General features: G+C 40.4%; 2 protein-coding genes across 4 annotated transcripts in view; one reads left to right on the top strand and one right to left on the bottom strand.

Annotated features, from left to right (window-relative positions):
* Nucleotides 1-1,133: 1,133 nt before the first annotated feature.
* On the top strand, nt 1,134-3,391 carry marveld3 (MARVEL domain containing 3). Of its 2 annotated transcripts, none has more exons than XM_085168845.1 (4): nt 1,134-1,395; nt 1,802-1,989; nt 2,134-2,231; nt 2,543-3,391. In XM_085168845.1, exons 2-4 carry the CDS (start codon nt 1,802-1,804, stop codon nt 3,151-3,153), a joined length of 897 nt encoding a protein of 298 aa, XP_085024971.1. In that variant the 5' UTR covers nt 1,134-1,395; the 3' UTR covers nt 3,154-3,391. The 2 variants fall into 2 exon arrangements, with proteins under 2 accessions (XP_085024971.1, XP_085024964.1); XM_085168838.1 differs by having other exon boundaries at nt 1,137-1,395; nt 1,798-1,989.
* Nucleotides 3,392-6,405: 3,014 nt separating this feature from the next.
* Nucleotides 6,406-22,308, bottom strand: part of phlpp2 (PH domain and leucine rich repeat protein phosphatase 2) — a 39,292-nt gene continuing 23,389 nt past the window's right edge. Inside the window, exons 7-19 of one of the 2 annotated variants that reach the window (XM_085168670.1) lie at nt 21,369-21,515; nt 20,848-21,078; nt 17,563-17,765; nt 17,344-17,404; nt 16,570-16,665; nt 15,892-16,047; nt 13,319-13,519; nt 12,908-12,989; nt 12,696-12,826; nt 12,454-12,567; nt 11,531-11,725; nt 11,189-11,420; nt 6,406-11,039 (exon numbers count right to left, since the gene is read on the bottom strand). In XM_085168670.1, the coding sequence (XP_085024796.1) occupies nt 9,750-11,039; nt 11,189-11,420; nt 11,531-11,725; nt 12,454-12,567; nt 12,696-12,826; nt 12,908-12,989; nt 13,319-13,519; nt 15,892-16,047; nt 16,570-16,665; nt 17,344-17,404; nt 17,563-17,765; nt 20,848-21,078; nt 21,369-21,515 (3,139 nt within the window). In that variant the 3' untranslated portion in view covers nt 6,406-9,749. Of the gene's footprint in view, nt 11,040-11,188; nt 11,421-11,530; nt 11,726-12,453; nt 12,568-12,695; nt 12,827-12,907; nt 13,071-13,318; nt 13,520-15,891; nt 16,048-16,569; nt 16,666-17,343; nt 17,405-17,562; nt 17,766-20,847; nt 21,079-21,368; nt 21,516-22,308 lie in introns of both variants that reach the window. The other variant, XM_085168661.1, reaches the window with a different exon arrangement.

Below are 22,308 nucleotides of genomic sequence, written 5' to 3' on the forward strand. Positions count from 1 at the left end.
TAGTAACCAAAATTAAACTCAACTGAAAAATAAATAAACACTAAATAAAATATAATAGAATATAAAATTGCACTCCAAGATCCCGCAAAGGTTTCAAGGTATTGTGAAAAAAATCACATTCAGTGTAGCTTCAGTTTGTAAGTGATATTATGATTGCTGATGGTTTACGCTCACTGATAGGTTATCTTGCTTGTGTTCATCACAGCTATATCATATCAGATCATATCAGATCTTAACAACCGCATAGTACCATATTATCCCAACATCACACCACCCTCTAAGACTACAGGATTATTTGAGGTTTCTAGAGGTTCTAGAGAGTCTCAGTTTTAATATTAGACTCAAACCATTTGTTTCGACAAAGCTTATAGATGATAAGGTAAAGGCCTGGATAAGATGACTCTGATCCATCACTTATTCATGCTGCAATATGCTCAGACTGCTGTAAAACGTCAAGTAATACACTGTGGTGTACTGAGGACTTCTTCTCCAATTACTTCTTCCCTCCTCTAGTCTGTGTTTTTTCTTGTCTCTCTATGCTCTCTTTTCTTTTGTCTTTCTTCCTTTATCTTTTCAATCCCCCACTACTGTCATGGTGGATGGTTGAACCTCACTGAGCCTGGTTCTGCTGGAGGTTTCTTCCAGTTAAAAGGGAGTTTTTCTTTCCTGCCATTGCAAAGTGCTTGTTCATACTAGGTTGTTCAATTGTTGGGTTTTTTTTCTAGAATACTGTAAGGTCTTTACATTACAGTACAAACTGCTTTGAAACAACTATCATAGTGAATTGGTGCTAAATAAATAAACCTAAATTCCATTTAATAGCACTAAATATTCAGCTTTTAATTTACATGAAAATTCTCCAATTGTCTCGTGGTCATGTCTTAAAGAAATGCACGGAAGAATATGTTACCTATAATTACAGATTGCAGAGCGAGTTAAGCGCTCGAGACATTTATTCTGAAATCTGCGAATGCCTCGGCGGAAATGCTAAAAATAATGTTATGAGCTTACAAGTATGAACGCATGCGCGGTGTGTGTTCTCACCTCAGGTTGGACGTGAATCGCAATTTTTTTTTCTTTTTCTTTTTGAAAGTTAAATAAAAATAAACATTTTATTTTAAGCACATTTTTGTTGTTTTTTCTTATGAACCTTGTTGATTTAAACTGCATAAATACAGTCAAAACAGTGAAATAAACAGCAGCAACTACATGCAATCAACCCCATGTGCCTTTTAAATGAGTAATGCCTTCGACAGTGCAGGACAACACCCAAACTACTGGGCGTGGCACAATACAGGTGAGGGAAGAAGGTAATCTCAAACAGGAAGCCGCGACAGGTGAATGATCTTCTGGCCATAACAGAAAACAACACCGTACAAAGAACAGTATCTGAAGGTATGAAACACAGGCATTATATATTTGTATCATTCACAAACGTGCAACTAATTAAGCTAACATCAATTTGCAACAGGGACGAACTTTACAACAGGGAGGACGTTGCGAATGAGCAACTTGGAAGAACGCTCTGTTTTCTCATGTTGAGATAAGATATCATGAAACGGATAAAAATCATAATTCACAGACGTTTACAGTGCCTCAAGTTATCACCAGCTTTTGATAAGCTGCTTCATTAATGAAGAAACATCTACCTCATCGAGACATTTTTTTTAAGTTATCCCCCATGCTGCTTTATTGCTTGCAGTGCGTCGTGGAGATAAAAGCCAACTACACACTTTGTTTATGACAGGCTGTAAAATAAACAAGATACAGGTCTATAATTTTATTATGTTGGCACAGGAAGATGCCAGAGAGGGGAAGACGCGATCAGAGTGGTGAGTGCAAAAGCGGGGATAAGCGCTATACGCACAATCGAGACTACTCTGGGTATGACGCCGAGGAGAGGGGCACTGCAGGTGACAGGAGGGCCGGAGAAAACAGACAGAGGGATATGACAACTGCCTCTCACAGACATGAAGGAACCTCAAGACGGTAAATGTAGTTCTAAACATGGTCTGCATTCACTAAACCTTCATAAAGCCCGAAGATCATATTTAACTCTGCAATGTTTTGACCTAAAATTACATAAACCTGTAACAAAATAAATGATTTAAAAACATTTTACTTTCCTTACAGGCCCAGAGAGACTTCAGGGGATCTCTCTGACATGGAGTATTACGAACCACAACCGAAGCCAGCACTTTACAATTTCAGATACATATTAACCAGCAGAGGTAAGTATATTTGGTTTTAGTTTCTTCTGTGAAACATTACATGCAAGCTACAATTTTTTGAGATATCCCTAAAATGCATTCAGGGATGTAAATTATATGATAACGAGAGGATAGTGCAAAAAATTTGAAAATATACCACAATAGTAAATTATTTTTAAATGCTGCGTTGGAACAGTTAGTATTTATTTATTTATTCTGTTGTTTAATTTAATGTGAAAAGACGTTTCTTTAAACAATTATTTTAAGGCAAAAGTCAAAATCCCAATTTAAAAATATCTTTTTCTTAAAAAGCCAAAAATCTTTTTCTCCAGGTATCTGCCAGCTTGCAGAGGTGTTTGTGAACCTGCTTATCATAATCTGTGCCGGGGTGCCTTACAGCAACAATGGGGGTTACCGTGACCTGGCCAGCCTCGGTGGATTATACGCTTATTACTACGGTGGTGCCGGTGCCTTCACTGGAGCCGATGCAAAGAGAGTGCAGGAGCTAGACCGGCTCTTCCATGAGCTTAAGCGGCCTCCGTACATCTTCACCATGGCGGCTGGTGGAATTTTAATGATCTACGCTTTTGCCATGCTGGGCCTGGGGATTTTCAGAGTCCCTTTCCGGTGTCCTCCTGTACTGCTGGTTGAGGCTGTGCTGAGTTTCCTGATCGGTCTGGGGTACATCCCAGGAATTGCCATCTATTTTATTAAGCTGAAGGAAACCTATGACAACCCCATCTGTAAGGAGAGAGAGCAGATGTACAAGAGCAAAGGGCACCAAGGGTTTGATTGCAAGTACAATGGTGCAGACATTGCAGAGGGACTCTTTGGGGTCTTGGGGGTGGTTGTTTTCATCTTTGGTGCAGTGTTAGCTATCAGAGCTTTCAGGTCAGTGCGAGAGCTGAAAAAGCAAAGAACAAACCAGGATGATAATTTATAAGCTGCCTTTCCTTTTTTATTCACAAGTGAACAAAAGTAGGAGTGAGAAAAAAATAACTTTGACAGGATTTTGTTTCTTCACTCTCATTAGGTGTTACTTGTATATAAGCTGTTTATACATTTTTATGCTTTGATAGTGTTTTATACATACCTAATCTTTTTTTATTCCTTATACCTGTTTACCACATCTTTCATATTTTCTATGAAGTTGTAGTTATAATAAACTACCAAAAGTATAATATTACATGGTCATCTGTCATTGCATTTATCTGTGAAAGAGATGGCTGAAACAGGCTAAACTGACTTCCTGAAAACAAATGTCTTTGACATTTTAAAAGGAAATGGAGTTGAGTGTCACATGGTTTCTTTTTATAGTTTTAAAGCTTTTCTGATGGCTTTGGAGGGTTTTTTCCCTGTTCTTTTAACTTAATGTGTTGATTTAAAACACAAACACACACACACAAGCCTGAGAAAGACACACACTCTGTTCTTCTTATAGCACTCACAAGAGATATACTTATTTTTAATTAAAATTTATTCTCAGAATTTGTCAACCACTTTACCTGAGTTTAGGATAACTCATAACTCTGAGCTTCACCAACAGATGGCATCTACTGTGATTAGGAATTTACAAAGATAAAACATTACATATAATTCCACAGCAGCGGTCACTGTTTCTTCTCATTTATTTTCTTGATCTGAGTATTGAACAGGACAACACATCAGCGATAACCGCATAACCTGCCCTTTTGGGCATGGATTAAGGGGTGAGATTACATATAAAAAATGCAAGGATGCTAATAATTCTAAGAATGTAAGAAATTTTAAAGTGATTTTGTTTTTTATTGGGTTGAAATAAACACCCTGAACTGGATACGTGGAAGACGATGGATGGATGGGTTGATATAACCATTAATAATGATAAGTAAAGTTGACACTGGACAAAAAGAAAAAAATTCACAGTAAAAAGTTTTATTGCTACTTGGCTTAAAGTTAAAAACAAAACAAAAACCAGCCTGTCTGCTGAAAACTAATGATAGCAGCATTTAAAATAAAATAACCACCTTCCACTCTCAGTGTTCAAGAATATACAATTCTTTCTGACAAACCACAAAAGTGCCCATTGTTAGTTGTTTTCCTAAATAATTAATCTTCTTAATGATTCTTAAAAAAAAACTAAATTTGTAGCAGTAATCTGCATGCTCGAATAAAAACCTAAAAATATCGGATATGCTCCCTTTTGTACAAATAAATCACATTTTGTATGTATTCTGTTTTTTTTCCCCTGTAGCCTTGTATTTAGAGCATGCTTTCAACAATAAATACAGTTATAGTACCATCAATAGTACCATAATGGGTGACAGATTTCTGTATAAGCCCAATGACTTTAAATTCTGTAGCAAAAAAGGGAAATATTAATTTGCATGAAAAAAAAAGTACAAAAATAAACATCGCTTTCTTGGCATTCAGGAAAACAAATATTCAAGCATTTCTTGAAAACAATATGCATAAAGGAATAGTGAGATTAAACAATGGCTACTTTGGTCACATTTTAAACTAATGGAGCATCTCTGATCGGTTTCATTCACCATATTCACACAGAATTTCCAGTCGATCCATTGTTTCACACAGACATGCATACACTTACAGTATGTGTGCGCTAAAGCTTTTATCTACACACAAACACAGACATTTTGCAACACAGACGCACAGGGAGCTTGTTATGTTGTGCAAAGAGAAATTATACCGAATAGTTAACAAAAGAAGAAGGTTAAAATAAAAACACTGAAACTGCAGCCTAACAAATGCACATACCCTCTACTTTGTGTACAAATGCATTTAACTGCATGAGTATTGAGCTCGTGAGCCCCTTCCACTAAAGAATTAAAGGGAATATTTTAAGCCAATGCAATTTACCCCTCCATCTTCCCTCTGTTTGTGCATACAATCTGCTTATGTACATGCACACTGATTACCGATGGGTCATTATCCAAATGTACTTCTATTTTGTGAGTATATTATAACGGACAGAGGGTGAATACATGGTATCAACCAAAAGACAGACTGAACGCATGAATGTACAACAACGGTACAAATGTTATAAAGCAAAAGGACCCAGTTAGTTCAAAGAGCACTAAATATAGCAATGCAGTACAGTCCCAGACTGACATGGCAGCTGGGGGCAAACTCATAAAACCACACTGCCAAAGTGCCAAAGGGACAAAAAAAAAGCAACACAATGCAAATTACAAACACAACCTCCACAAACATTATACACACACACCAGCCAATATTCATTATCAGACATATTGAAACATGAGTCGTATAGTTAAAGGTGATGGGAAATTGACGCTCTGATATACAGGTATATATGTACACTTTGCATATTTTACAAGGGATTTTACCACTGTGGGATATGAAACCTTATAGAAAGTTCAGTTTCTCCTCTCCAGACTTCATTAACATTTCAGATATGTATCAGTAATGTGTTCACAATCATAGGCTAGCTTAGCTCTCCACGTGGCATTTACACCTGCAGTGCCCGTCAGTGTTCCACTGCCAGTAATCCAGATGTGTGGCACTATGTGTGGGCTCCAATTGTGGAGGTCTAGGCACAGACAGAACCACGGAGTCCAATGTGTTTGGCATGTCAGACCCAGCGAGGACTGATCAATAAAGTGACAGGAATAAAATGATTATCTTTATCACAAAACTGGATTTGCTATTTGTAATTTTAGATATTTTAAAAAAGCATTTGGGAATTAAAATTAGTTCTTGAATTCTGAAAAAGCAGAATACGGACAGTACCGATGCATCTAAATATGATCTCAGACTTTCATTTCATTAACTTATATTTACACAGAGTAAAAGCAATGCAGGAAGATAGTGTTAGTTTATGTAGTTTTGTGGTGTTCATTTAAAATATTTAAATAATAGTTAAGATACTAACAAAACTCTAAGTGGTGACAAACAAAAATACTTTGAATGAAAAAAAATATCTTTGTGATGTTAATAAGACTTAAAAATATTGTAAATTAAGTATATTGTCAGTGTCATCATAGACAAAAGATGATGCACTTGGCTGAGGGAAGCCACAGTAACCTCAGAACACTATGCTAAAAAAAAAAATTATATAATAAAATTAAATATACATAACTCTGGATATTACTATTATATTCTATGTACAAGGTGCTTTTGACAGTGTATATTCTTTTCAGGAGATAAAACAAGGAGGAATTCATACCCACACAGCATTTAAGGCATCATCACTGACTTCTCACTCATTCACATAGAGCCAAAGACCTCATTCACAGACAGAACATCAACGGAAAGAAACAAAAGGCTCCTCGCTTCAAAATACTGAGTAGTGTTACATTAAGGCTAAAAGAGAACACTGAAAGGTCTGAATGTACAACGGCTGTGTAGTTCCTTCCAACATGTAGTGGAAACCAGAAAAAATAAAAATCTATTGTAGTAATCACTGACAAGAGCAATTACCCAACTTTGGCCTTCTCTTAGCCACAGCAGCTCTGCAGAGTTGCTTCCTCTTTTGGCACAATGCGGGGAGGTTTAGGACTGGACAATGTGAGGTTTCCAAGGCTGCATAGCATATAACTGACAGTTTAAACAATAATGTATTTTTTCTGTCATATATATGACAATACAGTTGACTATATGTTTAAAAAAAACATGGATGATGTGCACTGCTGAAGCATTGAGTTAGACCCCCTTTTGCATTCAGAACTGCCTTAATTCTTCATAGCATAGACTCAGCAAGGTGCTTGAAACATTCCTCAGAGATCTTGCTCCACGTTAGCATGATAGCATCATACAGTAGCTGCAGATTTGTCAAGCGCACATGATGTTAACCTCCTGTTCACCACATCCCAAAGCTGCTCCATTAGGTTGAGATCTGGTGACTGTGGAGGCCATTTGAGTAAAGTAACTCATTGACATGTTCAAGAAACCAGTTTGAATGAATTGACGTTATCTTTCTGAAAGCAGCCATCAGAAGATTTGTACAATGTGCTCATAAAGGGTTGGACATGGTCAGCAACAAGACTCAGGTAGACTGTGGTGTTTAAACAAATCTCCATGGGTATTAACTATGAAGAAATAATACCTCCCACACCCTTACACCACCAGCAGTAGACTTAACTGTTTATGCGAGGTAGGATGAACCCATCCTTTCATGCTATTTACATCCAATTCTGACACTCCCACTTGAATGTACCACAGAAATCAAGACTCATCAAACAAGGCAACGTTTTCCCATCTTTTGTTGTGCATGTTTGGGGAGCTAACACAACTTGTTCTTAGCTCACAGTAATGTCACCCAAGGTGGATCTTCTTAAAGGTTCAATGTGTCATGCAGTCAGAGGCGCTCTTCTGCATATGTTGGTTGTAATCTGTGGTTATTTGGGGTACTGCTGTTTACCTATAAACTCAAAGAAGTCGGCCCATTCTCGCCTAACCTCTGACATCAACAAGGAATTTTTCCACAGAGAACTGCCACTCACTGGATATTTTCTCTTTTTCAGACCATTCTCTGTAAACTTTAAAGGTGGCTGTCTGGGAAAATCTCAAATCAGCAGTTTCTGGAATATTCGTACCATCCCGTCTGGCACCAACAGCAACACTGCATTTAAAGTCACTGAAATGACCTTTCTTCCCCAATTCTGATGCTCGCTTTAAACTTAAGCAGGTCGTCTTGATAAGGTCTACACATCTAAATGCTTTGAGTTGCTGCCATGTGATTGGATAGTTAGATATTTTTGTTAATGAACAGCTGAATAGGTGTACCTAACAAAGTGTCCAGTGGTTGTACTTATTCTTAATGGAACACACTGAAATAGTGCATTCTTATTTAGGCACCTTATACTGCTGCGACACTCATAATATTTGTACATTAACTGTGTGTAGCCACAACTAAAGTAGCCATATGATTACAAAGGCGTGTGGACATAAATGTGCCCAAGTAAAAATGAAAGCTACATCAAGCTCTTCCTTTTGTGATATGTTATCAATACACAGGCAGCAAATCTCAATGTTTTTATGTTTTTAGTAAAACATACAGGTGCTGTAACTTGTTCCTTCACCAATTTGATTTGGGAAAGTCAATTTATTCTACCCAGAAAGCTAATTAAATGATATGGCAATGCTTTTAATGTAGTTTTTCAGATAACACAGTGATAAGGCAGTCCTTCCTGCATTTTGTTTTTGTCAGTTGCACACATATCTATGATGTATAATAAATGACTGAAAAAAATGCAAGAGAATAGGGTTTCAGTTCTCTTAAGGGTCTAAACACCACACGCCAAACCTCACCTAGATGTATGAGTAGTGCATTATAGAGGTAAGATTTAAACATTTTGCAAAGTAAAAACGTCAATAATGAAATCTGCCTCAAGGGACAGGATGGACTGATGTTGTCAAATTTTAAAAAGCAGAAGCAGAAGCAGTCTCCAAAATTCAAATATACTAAAATGTAAGTACCAGAGGGGATATTTTCACACATGCAGTACAAATCCTGATTTTATATCTCTTGGCCTTACAATATGTAATACTTCAGTTTTGTGTCATAGCTCATTTGTCCTGTCCACTATCCAGTGACCATAAAACTGACTAAATTCAAATGAATCTTTTATCTTCCTATGAATGTTTTAAGGAGCTCATTTTATAATGCACTGTCACAGAATATACTGCAGTAACAGTTGTTAACCTCTACTAATTGCCTCTTGCTTTACAACTAAATGACTTTGATATTGCATTGCTCTACATAGAAAAAATATTCAGTCTTAATGTCAGCAGTGTAAGCACATCACATCGGCCACCCGCTAGATGTGAGTTTGTACTTTACTATGTAAGAGTGATAGACAATTCTTTATATATGGTGTGGAAATGCTAACAATAAAAAACAGACACAATGAAAATGCAGTTGTTTTCAGATCTGTGTGTATTATAAGCATTTAGACTCTCTGATTTCCTTCGTAAGCCACAGGTGGAGGAGGAGGAGGAGAGCCAAAGCTGTGCCAGTCCCGGTCTCTTAGAGACACTATCCATCCTGCAAATTCAACTATCAAACTCACGTCTCTGAAACACAGCCAGGATGTAGGGAGCTCTAGGCTGTGTCTTCTGTAGTAGGCACTTTTTCATGTTTCCGTCATAGTACTTCCCTCCAGGATCTGAGAGACAACAGAGCTCCTGGAGAAAAGATCTGACATGATCTCTTGCACACCCTCCAGATTGCTTTGCTTTCCAAGTAAAGGGAAATGCTGCTAACGAGTTCAAACACTCGAGGTATCCAATTTCAGGTCAGGCTTGTTCTCTGTCTAATACAGCCAGCTTTCTGTTTCACAATGTTCTGTTACAAACTGAAATCGTTTTTTTTTTTTTATTTGCCTTTGTTCTCTCAGATACTCAGACCGTACACTTTTTTTGACCTCACATTAAAAGGCATCATTTAGTGACCATTAAGATGCCACAGGTTTGTCTTGTTCTCACAAAGTATCTGAATGGCAACTTTAACTGGACTTTCCCTCGTGTATGAGAAAACTCTTCTGTCCCAGAATGGCACAATCACAGAAATCCTCCCCCTTAGAGGGCGGTATCATAAACCTCCTGTTGTAGGATAGAAGTCGGGCCTGGACCTGGAACCAGGCTGGATGGAAATGCTGGGGGGTGTGGATGATCCCACACCGGATCTTTTAAGGAGGAGGGTGTGGTTGGTGCAGAGGGGCCTGAGACTAGAGGGCTCTGGCCTCGTAGCTGCTCCCTGACTTCCTGCTCCAGACTAGGAGGCACAATCAGCTGGTCCTCTGGGTCCTGCTGTGCTGGAGCTGTGAAATAGCCAGACTTTTTCTTGGGAGCCTCTAGGGCAACCTCAATTAGGTTGTGACTGTCTTCAGGGGCTACCACAGAACCATTGGACAACTTCTTCCCAAACAGGCTGGATGTGGAGGGAGATTTCTTAAGGTCAGCAATCTCTCTCCCACATACAGCAAGCAGGCAGCCGTTTGTAGCAGAAACCACCACGCTGTTCTGTCTGCGCATTTTACCACCGGGATGGTCAAAGCCTCGTTTTTCAAAGTCCAAGTCTTTGGGGCTCTCATGGGGCCCCGACCGCAGCTGAAAAGCACAACAGTGAATATCTACTTCCACTTCTAATTTGCTGCCATTGGAGATGACACCCTCGAGTGGAGCTTCATCATCACTGTCCAAGCCATTGTCCGACTGGTTACTTGAGAATGTGGCGCTGGACGGCTGCTGCTGGAATAGACCTGGGTGGGGTCCGGTCCCACCTGAGCCTGGCACCATGATGCCGCACAGTGTGGTAGCGGGGTGTAGGCTACAGCGTCTCTCTGGGCGGGTCACAGTGCCAGAGGACGGGTGTTCATCTGAAGCGGTGGACCCCGCTTCGCTGCCGATCTCTGAAGCTGACGTCTCACTGCTGAACTCAGTGACAATGCCACTGCTGGAGGAGAGGTTGGTGGCTGGGTCGCTAGGGCCCGGGATCACAGACGCAGGAACGGGAGAAGGAGCAGGGCCCCGTGGCTCGGTGGTGGTGACCGGCGGCTCGCATGTGCAGCTGTCCTCACCAATGTGCAGGGACACCACGACAGCGCCGATGTTGTCCTTGCAACCATAACTTTGGGCAAGTGAACACAACTTCTTAGCAGCAGCACGGGGATCCCGGACAGCCTGCACAGTGCAAACAGCCTCCTGGTAGGAAACTCGCTCAAACAGGGCTCGATTCCCCAGGATCAAGAACTCATCCTGGGAACAAAGCGGCTCAGTGTGCACCCAGGGCTTTGGAAGCACCCAGGGAGACAGATAAGAGCAGCCCAACAGGCGAGAGCAGCATGTCACTCCACTCACTTTGTTATCCTACAAAACAGAAGCGCCATTAGAACTGCAGCAGAGCGTATAGCCTCATAATGTTTACACAGTGGAATATGACAGAGCATATTAACACTAGATTAGAGGCTATGTGCAATTGCTCCCATTTAACAGCTGAAAACCAACATAGGCATTACCTCTGTAATAATGGCTTTACTGACTTTAACCCGCTCCATTTCCTCAGTGCAGTTCTCCAAACTGTAAACCTTAGAGAGAGGTACAGGTTGTCCATTTCGGCACAGCACGGCTTGACAGGTACCCACATTGGCCACAGTAAGGCTAAAGGATGCTCCTGGATCTGAAGTCTCACGGTGGATGTAACACAGCAGGCCAGATGCACCCAGCTTCTGACCGGCCATACCAAGTTTCCTGCGCCCCCACCAATCGCCAAACAACAAAAACAAACTCTTTCAGTCAGTGAATGCAAGTAAAAACCAGGTATTGATAATGAAAAACAGTTACACAGAACAACATGTTACCTGTGTGAGGTGAGGAAAGTGTTGCACATATACACACTGTCAACACTAGAGTGCTGCAGCTCCTCGCACAGCACGTCTCCCATAGTGCACTGCAACAGGCGAGGCACTTCCTCGTTGCGGTCTCCGTCAAAGATACCATAGCATGCTTCCACGCTGTCTCTGAAGTGGTCTACAGCCAGCACAGACACACACAACCTGTCCCCAACAAAAGATGCACAATAATAGATTTAGCAGATCCATCCACAAAACTTCATACCGACCCTGTTTTCAGAAACGTCACCACGCTGTGTAAAATGTACAGCGCTCAGCATATTTATCAGAACACCACAGATAAATCTATGGCAATGAATGAACAGTGTTTGTAATTACCAACATTATTTATTGTTTCTGTAAAAGTTAATCCGTCACTATGTGTTTCTTAAATGTGACAGGTGGTCTAAGAAATTATCAAGTACTGAGAATAAAAACAAAGTGTAAAATATTTAAACTGTGCATTTAAATGAGAAGACATTATGTTCAATGTAGAGACTGAGAAATTAACCAGCAGCCTTCAGTTTCCACTGCATTAGAAAATTGCACTGCGTGGGCTTATGGCAGTGCAGTGAAAACAAGGAATCAATGAAAACTGCATCCACACAAAAACAATGTGAAACTCAACAGTGGAAAGAAACAGATGTGCATACATTAAGATCAAGAAACTGTGCTGTTGCTTGGCTGGGCCCAAACTCTTAAGATGGGCTGAGGCAACAGTGTTATAGTTTCACTGTATGAAAGGTAAATAAATTATAAGCCACCACTATATGAATTATTGTTAAAAATAAATGATTCCAGCAACAGGTAATGAGAAAATTGATATTAAAAAAAGACAACCCTATAACATAGTTATAGAAGAAAAACACAAAACAGAGAAGATCTGTACACACTTGTTCCTTTGCCCGCTCATTTCAGAGTAGCCATGCTTCCAAGGAGTGGAGGCGCTCAGAGAGTCTCCTGCTGTTATGGTAGATTTCTGGTCTAATTTCAGGGTGGTGATGTGGCTAAAAATAAAAGAGAAAAAAGAAATACACTAGAGTGCACTGTACACCTTTATTGTGTGCCCCTATGTGACAGCGACAGAAACTAATTGCTGCTTACAAGAAGTTCAGTATTGGGTGTTGCGCCTCACCTGAAGAGATTGAGGGTTTTGTGTTCCAGCATCAGGGTGCTGTTGCCTGTCAGGTCCAGCTCTTGTAAAGTGGCAGGCAGGGAATCGGGCAGCTGGATCTCAGTGAGCTCATTGCAGCTTAGATCGACAAGCTAAAGAGATGCAAAACCAGGTGAGCCGAAACAGGCTTAAAGTTGATCATGTGACACAAAGAAAACTGCAACGGGCCTGACCTTGATCTCGGGGAGGTTGAGGATCTCTGGAAAGACGCTGATGTGGTTCGAGTGTGCTATGAGGGTGTGCAGTCTCTTACAGCTGGACACAGTGGAGGGTATTGTTTTTAGATTGTTGCCGCTTAAATTTAGCTCCTCCAGCAGTTCCAGCTTACTTAGCTTACTAAAGACACACAAACATGAAACAATAACAGCTGGGCGGAAAAGGGAAAAACTTACATTGAATTTATAATGCAAGTAATGCTTCAGTAATTATTCTTAATAATAACTTCTTTAACTGCACAGTAACCCTAAAGAAGCACCACACATTTTGTTGATCCTCATAAAGTATTTTGTGGGTGCTTAAAAGGGTTCAATTTGCACCTTGGTTTAAACTAATAGTTAAGACACACAGAAGGCAGGAGAACTCACCTGGCAGGGAATGAGAGTAACTGGTTGTAGGCAATGTGGAGGATCCGCAGGTTCTGGTGTCCGATCAGCAGAGCGCCACAGTTCTCGCTCAGGTTGTTCCCCGTCAGGTAGAGCTCCTGGAGTGTGCTGAGGCTCTCCTCTGATTGGCTGCTCGGCGGAATGCTTTCCAAGGCATTGGCTGACACGTTTAAGTATTTCAGGCTGTAAGAGAAGACAAACAGAAAAACAATTAACACAACAGCTCAAGTAATCAGCAGTGCATCTGAGGAACGCACCCACCCATTCAAATCCCGTTTACCGCAGCCGATGTTCAAGCTAAAAGGTTTTGAAGACTGTTGATGACTGATAAACGGTATCAGTAACACCGCATGATTCTCATATTGAATATACTTGACAGAGTATATTTCGGTGAAAGTGAAGCGAGCTCAGTCTGCTGGTGTTTGGGAGGCCGGGTGCAAATTGAATTTAATTACGGCACATTTTCACCCTGTTTGCGATGAAACATGTTTAACTGCAAATGAAATAATATTCCAGGTGGCCTCAGCTTCTGCAGCGAAATGAAGACGACTGAGGCGTCTGAAATCTGCATTTAAAGAATTATAGAGATTTTAGGAGCTTCCATATTTTCTAACATAAAAAGCCTTCTTCTAATTTATTCTTGCAAGTGGAGCATTGATTTGCATTTCATTGACCCTGCGCATTAAAGTGGGCCAGTAATATGAGCTCCAGTGGTTGTTATGTAATTGGTGTCAAGTCATTTTCTGTGTTTATCATGTACTGTAAAGTAATAAAACTTGTCCCTCTGACCCAGTGAGTTGTGAACCTCATCACGCTGTTGTTATAAACCAGCCTGAGACATTACTGACGTGCACTGACATCTCTCCAGCTCATACACACCACGATAAAGTTTACAGCTTATTTGGAGGTCTGGCTTTTTTTTATGTTTAACATAGTTAAATAAAAAATTAAATGGAGTTGTGTTCAGTTAGTTACTGAGAAACCTAATTAAAATATATACACTGTTTAAAATGCTTTTAATTACAAATGAGTAACATCCATGAGGTTAAGGTTGTCTCCGGTAGGAGAAAATTGTCTTGGATCTGGAGACTACTGCATCAAAACCCTTTACCTTCTTAATGAGCACATGCTCAGAGTACAACAAATCGGATGGATGAGCTAAAATGTGACTCTTTTTGACCTGGTTGCGTATCTCTGGATATTCTGGGTCACTAAGTAGTTGGAGAAAAAACCCATAAAAGGTACGATGGCTTACAAGGAGTTGTTCTATACATTTGGGCCACCTCTATTACTTTGCTATCATTTTTGCTTAGCTCTCTGATTTGAATTTGCACTGCCTCTCTTCGATTTTCAGTGCTGCTTTCATTCTGAACTTTTAAAAAAATTAAATACTGGAGGCTGCCAGTGCTACCTGTCAGCCTCCTAGTAGATTATTATGGTATAAATTTGAAAATCCTTGGTAATTTCAGAAAGTTTACCTGAACTTATGTGACATTTTAAGCAGACACACCTATGGCATGAATTTCAAAATTCTAAGTCGCCTCGTTCTCGAGTTATCGCATGGACAAACTTGGGTGTCCGCACCGCCCAGGAGGGTGATGACAATACCCCATCGGTCATTTATGGCTAAGGGATAAAAACATGACTTTATATGCTAAAGTTTGTTTACCAGCAATCAAAATTCTATCATTCTACCAAACCTGAAGAAACACCTACAGCCTACAGAGTAATTTCTTTATTGCCCAGTTCATAACATTTAATAAAGCAATAAAGAAAGATTAGGTAATCTTTTCCTTTATTTCCCAAGGGACGGCCACAGCAGTTGGATTGTCAGTTTGATCTGTTACAGATTTTACACTGGATGTCCTTCAAAACACACCCCTCCCATTAATCCAGGCTTGGGACAGTACCAGGAGTCCAGTAGTTTGTGATCCCCTGAGGCTCTGGTCCCATAACAGGGATCTTTTTTGTGTAAGACAAATATGTTAGCCACTACACCATGGTATCAAAAATTAAGTAAGTAATAAGTAAGTAGCTAAGTAATAAAAAAAGAAATAAGTTACATTACAGTACATTTTTTGAATAAACGGTTACATTATATTGCATTTTTCAGATGGGTAGCTAGTATTCTGTAACCTATTTTATTTGGAATAAAAATAACCCTCCTAACATTGCTCTCAGGAAACACATAATGCACAAAGTAGTCACTCCCATTACATCTCGGCAATAGAGACAGTAAAGTGCATTAGACCATTTGAACTGCTAATGGGTGTTAAAAGATTTCCCACACAGGAAACAGGAGAGAAAATGAATCACCAGTTATGGCGTGGAATGCTCCACTGATCTTGACCACAATCTCTTCTTATAATCTCCACTTCATTCCCAAAACAATGAGCTGTAATACAATGACTGTCCACTGCAACACAACAGGGAAGTCACTGCCAATAAAAGTTTCAAAGCAGATGAGCCAGCTGATAAAGGACACAAATGATAACACGAAAAAGTCAAAAAGGCCACTGAAAAAAGAAGGAGAGAGTACAGCAATTCAGACTTACTTTAAGGCCTTCAGAAACAGACTCTCTGGAAGCTCAGCTAGCATGTTGTGCTGGAGGTCCAGGGCTTCCAGAGGGACATGGTCAAGGAGTTCAGGCACTCTTTGCAAGCGATTGTACCCCGTCAGCAGCTTCCTCAAACTCAAGCTGTTAAGCAGTCTGCTGGAGGCCAGAAGACACATCACAGAGCAAGATCAGGACAAGAAAAAGCACTTATGAAACTTTGCGGGTGGTGGGTAGCCCTCACCAATCTATCAGTGACCTACTGACCTACAGTTTACCTGCCCATACAAACTAGCACAATAGCTTTTCCCCCAGATACCAGTGCGCACAGAAGACAGGGGAGCAGCATCCAGTTTTCAAAAGTCTTTTCTGATTCATTCACTGTTGTCTGATACAAATACTAGAGCCTGGCAGTGAATGAGGGTACTCTGAGCCAGGCACTATAAGATGGCCACGTTCTAATGTAGCAGCCAAAACACACAGACACAAGAAAACCTCACATCACATTTTCACTACTGTAAAAATGGTCTTTATCTGCACCAACTGGCATTCATGTGAGTAGTTAGAAAGAATGTGTGACATCGTATCTCATTATTAAGGATTTTGGGCAGCTGTTTATTAAACGACAGGCAGAATAAATTCAATTTATGCAAAAATGTTTAAAAAAAGGTTCATAACCTGGAAGGAAGCTCCGACAGGAGGTTACGTGTAATGTCCAGCATTTCAATTTTTCTGCAGTCACACACCCAGTCTGGAAGATACTCCAAGAGGTTCCTGTCTCAACACACACACACACACACACACACACACACACACAGAGAGAGACACACACACAAACTGAGCAGTTGGTCAGGCCAAACCGATATTCTCCAGGGCCATTTAGCCCTGCAAATGATCTGTACTTTAACAAAAACAATTAGCGCGTGCAGTTGGGGATAGATGTTTGGTAGAAAGAAATTGTGCAGATGTTTCTCACACTGGCAAAAACACAAGACAGCTTATTTAACCACTGGCCTATTTCAAAGTTTGAAAGGTTCGTGACCTTAAAAGAGATTTCTCAGATTTGCGCATCTTCTACTCATTCATCTGTACAGCTATTACTTAATCCCTACAGGCAAAGTGACTCTAACAGCTGAAAGGATGAGAATATACTGCAAAGGGGCTTCAGCTGCCTTTGCCGACATGATAAAAAAAAACAAAGTGATGATTACAATTCCTCCAAGTCCCATAAATTTCCATAAATATTGTAAGTCCAAATCCTTTAACAGTTAAATAAGTACACAGAATATCTGTTTGGAGGTTGTTGGGTGATAATGATCTATTTCAGTATTCATGTTGATTTACAACCACATAAACACTGAGCAGAACTAGATTAATGAGCACAAAGACAAAGATACTATTTTTAGACATCAGCATCTCTGTAGCCACTTCTTATTCCCAGCCAGAACTCACTGTGATAGGTCCATGTGCGTCAGCTGGTTAGGGACTGGATAGATGTTGACGGTTGTAAGGCCTGTGGGCAGATAAAGGCAGCAATCATCAACCAAACATCTGGACCATTCCTACGTGCGCTTACATGATGCATGTAACAGTGGAGGGAAGGGCAGGAACATACAGACAAATAGCCAGTGATGCATTAATAGCAGCTACTTGACGCTCTATTTGACTCACGGTTGCTGCTGGCATGAAGCATGCGCAGTGTGAAACCGCTGAGTGTGAGTGTCCCCAGCTGGTTGCGTTGGCAGTGCAGAGTCTCCAGGTTGCACACAGAGCCGAGGTCTAGCGATTCTAAGCAGTTGTCCCGCAAGTCCAGCTGGGTCACCTGGCTCACTACCTCTAGATTCTCACTTTTCACCCACCGCAATCCATTCAGCCTATATTTAACAGAGAGAACAGAGCACAGAAAAAAAGGATTTTGTATGCAAGTGGCATGATTTTTAGGGCTGTCCCAAATCAGTTTATCTTTTAAAATATCATATCACAACATTTGATGGCGGTAATACGTTTAAAAACACCTTCCTCACATAGTGAAACGAAAAGGAAATACATTCTGATTTCAGGAGTGCGCGGTACATCACTGTACTCAGATACATGCTCTTTAGTATCTCATCCATCTTTCATGAGAGCTGCCAGCATAAATTCACCACAGCTGCACCTTGGTCCTTATAAATATAGCCTGCAAACCACAACTTAACTCACAAGGTTGAGAAATTATCTTGCTGTGGTTTGAGGAATGGTTGCCGGCTTAATCTTCGCAACACAATAAAAATTTGCATGTTTTCTTATCCCAGTTTACCAGCCATGGAGGTCCCCTTGAGCAAGACACCCCACTTGTACGGTGTAGAGTTCTTTCTCACTGTGCTGCCTTGTATAATCATCCCTCTGTTTTCATATAGTTGTGTTTTTCTCTCTGCCCTTTGTCAGTCTCTTGTGCCTTCTATCTTTCCATATTCTTTTTATTCCTCTGGACTTTGTGTTTTCTTGTTTTTGCTTTTGATCAATAAAGGCTCATTTTGTTTTCTGCCTCGTCAGGCTCTGCATCTTGCAGTCAGGTCCTCTCTTTGCCATCCCTCCATATGACATATTGTTTATTTGTGAACTGCTTAGAGGCTGGCATATACAGAGTGGAACAATGTCAGGATAATCAATTCAGGACACTGTCAGAAGTTTTCCTTACTCACATACTACAGTATATCACACAGCAGGAGATAGTTTACTTCAAATGCATCCTGCTGGAAATGAACTGCACTTCCAGGATAGAGCACGCAGGAGGTAGGATACATGACACCCACTCACTCGCTTAAATTTATTGGACAATTTCCTGTGCTATCCTCACGCAGGCTCAGTCAGCCATGTGATAGGGAGCTGGCAGGTTAAAGGCCACTTAATGTCAGATCCAACTATGTTGATGATTTGCGTTCTCACATTCACAGTACAGGTACAGTGTCATGAAAAGTACCCCCCCACCCTTCCTTATTGCTCAGGTGTTTTTTTTTATATTTGCCACACCTACATGTTTCAGATCATCAAACAAATTGTAATATCAGATAAAGATAACCCAAGTAAATACAAAGTGCAGTTTTTGAATTAAGATTTCAGATATTAAGGGGGGGAAAAAACTATCCAAACCTACCTCACCCTCTGTGAAAAGTAACAAGCACTGAATCATGAATTAAGTGTGATTAACATGATTTTTTCAAAAGATTTTTCTTCAATAGAGTGATTTCTTGATTTCAGACTTGCACAGACGTGCACCTTAAAAAGCAACATATCATACCATGATGTAAAAATACAGCTTAGATACAAGTCAGTGACATTTATCAGTCTGGAATGTGTTTTAAAGCCATTTTAAGGGTTTGGGATTCCAGTGAACCACAGTAAGAGCGAGTATCCACAAATAGAGGAAACTTGAAAGAGAGATGAACCTTTTCAGGAATGGCCGGCCTACCAAAATTCGCATTTAGACGACCCATCCAGGTGGTCACGAAAGAGCCGGAAACAACATCTACAGAACTGCAGGTGGCACTTGCCTCGGTTAAGGTCAGAGTCCACGCTTAAACAATAAGAAAGGGACTGGGCAAAACTGCCACCTAAAAACTACACAAAGATTCGTTCTTTGGTCTCACATTTGTCAAAAAACATCTTGATGATCCCCAAGACATTTGGGAAAATATTCTGTGGACTAACGAGAGAAAAGTGGAACTTTTTGGAAGTTTCGAGTCCCGTTACATTTGGCATAAAACTTCTCACAGTGTAGCCAGATGGGTTACTCTCCCTGCTCCATCACTCTCTGTCTCTCTCCCTCTCTCTCCCTGCCCATCCAGGTTGCTCCTTTGCCATTCCTCTGAGCGTGATATCAGGCACCAGGGAATTTTTTGCGATAACCCAGGCAGCTTTGATCATGTTCTGCAACAGTTACGGGTGCTCTATTCTGTGTGTTTGTCCTCCTCTATCCTGTCTACCCTACTGGATGAACCACCATGCCACAACAGCATTTTATAAAAAAGAACATCATACCAACAGTGAAACATGGTGGTGGTTGCAACTCTAACTCTGAATGACCCAAAAAAAAGAAAGAAAATCAAGGATTGGTGGAGTGGTCTAGTCAAAGTCTGTTTGAGATGATTTAAATGTGATTGAGATGCTTTTACAGGGCCGTAAAAAGGCCGGTTGTGGTCAAAAAGCCTTCAGTGTGGCTGAATTAAAACAATTCTGCAAAGAAGAGTGGACCAAAATTCCTGTACAGCAATATGAAAGATTAATTGCCACCTACTGCAAATGCTTGGCTGCAGTTCTTGCTGCCAAGAGTGGCACAACCAGTTATTAGGTTTAGGGGGCAATTAGTGTTTCACATAAGGTTGAATAGGTTTGTTTGGCTTGTTTCCCCTAATAACAAAAATCTTAATTTAAAAACTACATTTTGCATTTACTCAGGTTACATTTGTTTATTAATGAAATATGACACGTATGCAAAACAACTAAGAAATCAGGGAGGGACCAAATATTTTCTTCATTGCACTACACGTCTAAAAACGTTTAGTGCTGCAGTACAGTGAAAAGTGCAGTTCTGGACAGCTCCCTGGTGTTAAATTGGACACTGCATTTATTCAGAGGAAATGTGCCATCTATGAACATTTGTTAAATAAATTGGTAAGGCTTAGGTGAATGCAGCCCTGGCTGAAGTTCAGGACATTTAATGGAGAAAGAGACAAAAGAGGAACTTGTAGCTAATTGGCAGCACAGAATTATTCTCCACCTGCCACCTCTCTTCGTAGGCACTGAAAGAATGACAGTCATTGGTAGGATCCTTTTAAATATTATATCCTGATCCAGCATTATTCTATTCAATAACATATGGCTGAGCAGAAGACCAAGCAGAGAAGGATAAGACAGAGTGAGATGAGTCAAAGGGAAGCGCATATGCTGAGGGCTGTTTGTTCCTCACTGGCCTCTTACCGGAGGTCAATGTTTTTCAGGTGGCTCATTCTGACCAGAGTGCACAAATCCAGACTCTCCACTCTGTTCCCAGCCATAGCCAGCTTGTCAACTACACTCAATCTCTCCAGCACAGCAGGGACGTGAGAGAAGCTGTTAAAGGAAAGCCCCAGGCTGTTGAGCTGAAACAGGCCACCCATCTCATCAGGCAGGGAGCTGAGGTGGTTTCCATCCAAAGACAGCGTCTGCAGGCTAAGAGAAGAAAGGGAAAAAACAGGCTTTTCTTTCTTTTACTTTAGAGAGCGGACAAAATATCTGCTCACAACAATTTGTATTTGTATCCATTATCTATCGCACAGCGTCCTAGGAAATGCTGCATGATTTAGCTTCATTTTATCAGAGTGCATAACAAAATGTTCTGTCCTTTTCACCTCCCTTATTCCCTCATTATGTGTATAGTGGATTAAAAGTACAAACCACAATGGTGACTGGCAAAAAATAATTATTTCATCCTTTTTGAAAAATGTAATTTAATGCCAAACCTTTGAAGGTTGCCTATCTGTACAGGGATGGCGTGGAGACTGTTACAGGAGAGGTTGAGTTCAGTTAGGGTGAGGATCTCGCACACACACTCGGGGAACACACCCAGACGGTTATGAGATAAGTTCAGGCTCTTCAGCTGAGAAAACCTGACAAAAGAAAAAACTGAATGTGAAGTCTACAGGCTCACTTTGTTTACGATCTACATTATCTGCATTTGCAAAATATATATATATATATATATATCAGGAATGAACACCACCAAGACCATCAAACTGTGTTTGAATTCATCACTGTCATGTATCACAGACATACTGCTCTCAAAAAAGTTTAAACTGGTCGATATAAAAAAGAACACAGATGGGCTTTATGTCTCGAACAAAACAGCAATCCAATCGTGCAAGTTAAAGTACGAGAGGTGAATGTTTATTTGTGGTTCTGCATTTGTCATTGTTGTTGCCTTCAGTGGATGACTGGTTCAGCACACTGTGGTGAAAGAGCAGTAAAAATAGTTTAAATCCATGTTGTCCACCCTCCAGCAGAGGCTGAACAGCACTTCTCAATAGTCTGGTGAACATTGTTGGACGTGTGCTGCACGGTAGGAGTTCTGTAATATTTTGTAATGCTGCTTCAGGCTTCACCATGTTATGCCTGTTTCAGGCAACAAAGAACAGTATTCATAACTGATAGGAGTGATTTAAATACACATACATATATGTATTTCCCTGATATTAACAGTTGATATCTCAGTTTAGAGTGGCCAGGCCTGCTTTGCATACAACACATAAATGCGATTTTCATTTCTCTCTTCATGTGCATTTGTTGATTAAAACATATAATCACACCCTGTGGTCACAACTAGAAATTCCAAAAAGAACAGCACCAATATGTGCACATCTGCGTCACATCTGTGACACATGTGATACACAAAGTTATATCTTG

This window comes from Neolamprologus multifasciatus, chromosome 1, assembly GCF_963576455.1.
Source record: "Neolamprologus multifasciatus chromosome 1, fNeoMul1.2, whole genome shotgun sequence".
In the NCBI taxonomy this organism is placed as follows: Eukaryota; Metazoa; Chordata; class Actinopteri; order Cichliformes; family Cichlidae; genus Neolamprologus; species Neolamprologus multifasciatus.

Bases quoted from the DNA above. Each gene is read 5' to 3' on its own strand.
- marveld3 (XM_085168845.1), top strand. From the start codon at position 1,802: ATGCCAGAGAGGGGAAGACGCGATCAGAGTGGTGAGTGCAAAAGCGGG. The intron at 1,990-2,133 runs GTAAATGTAGTT...CTTTCCTTACAG, and splicing joins CATGAAGGAACCTCAAGACG to GCCCAGAGAGACTTCAGGGG. The intron at 2,232-2,542 runs GTAAGTATATTT...CTTTTTCTCCAG, and splicing joins ATACATATTAACCAGCAGAG to GTATCTGCCAGCTTGCAGAG.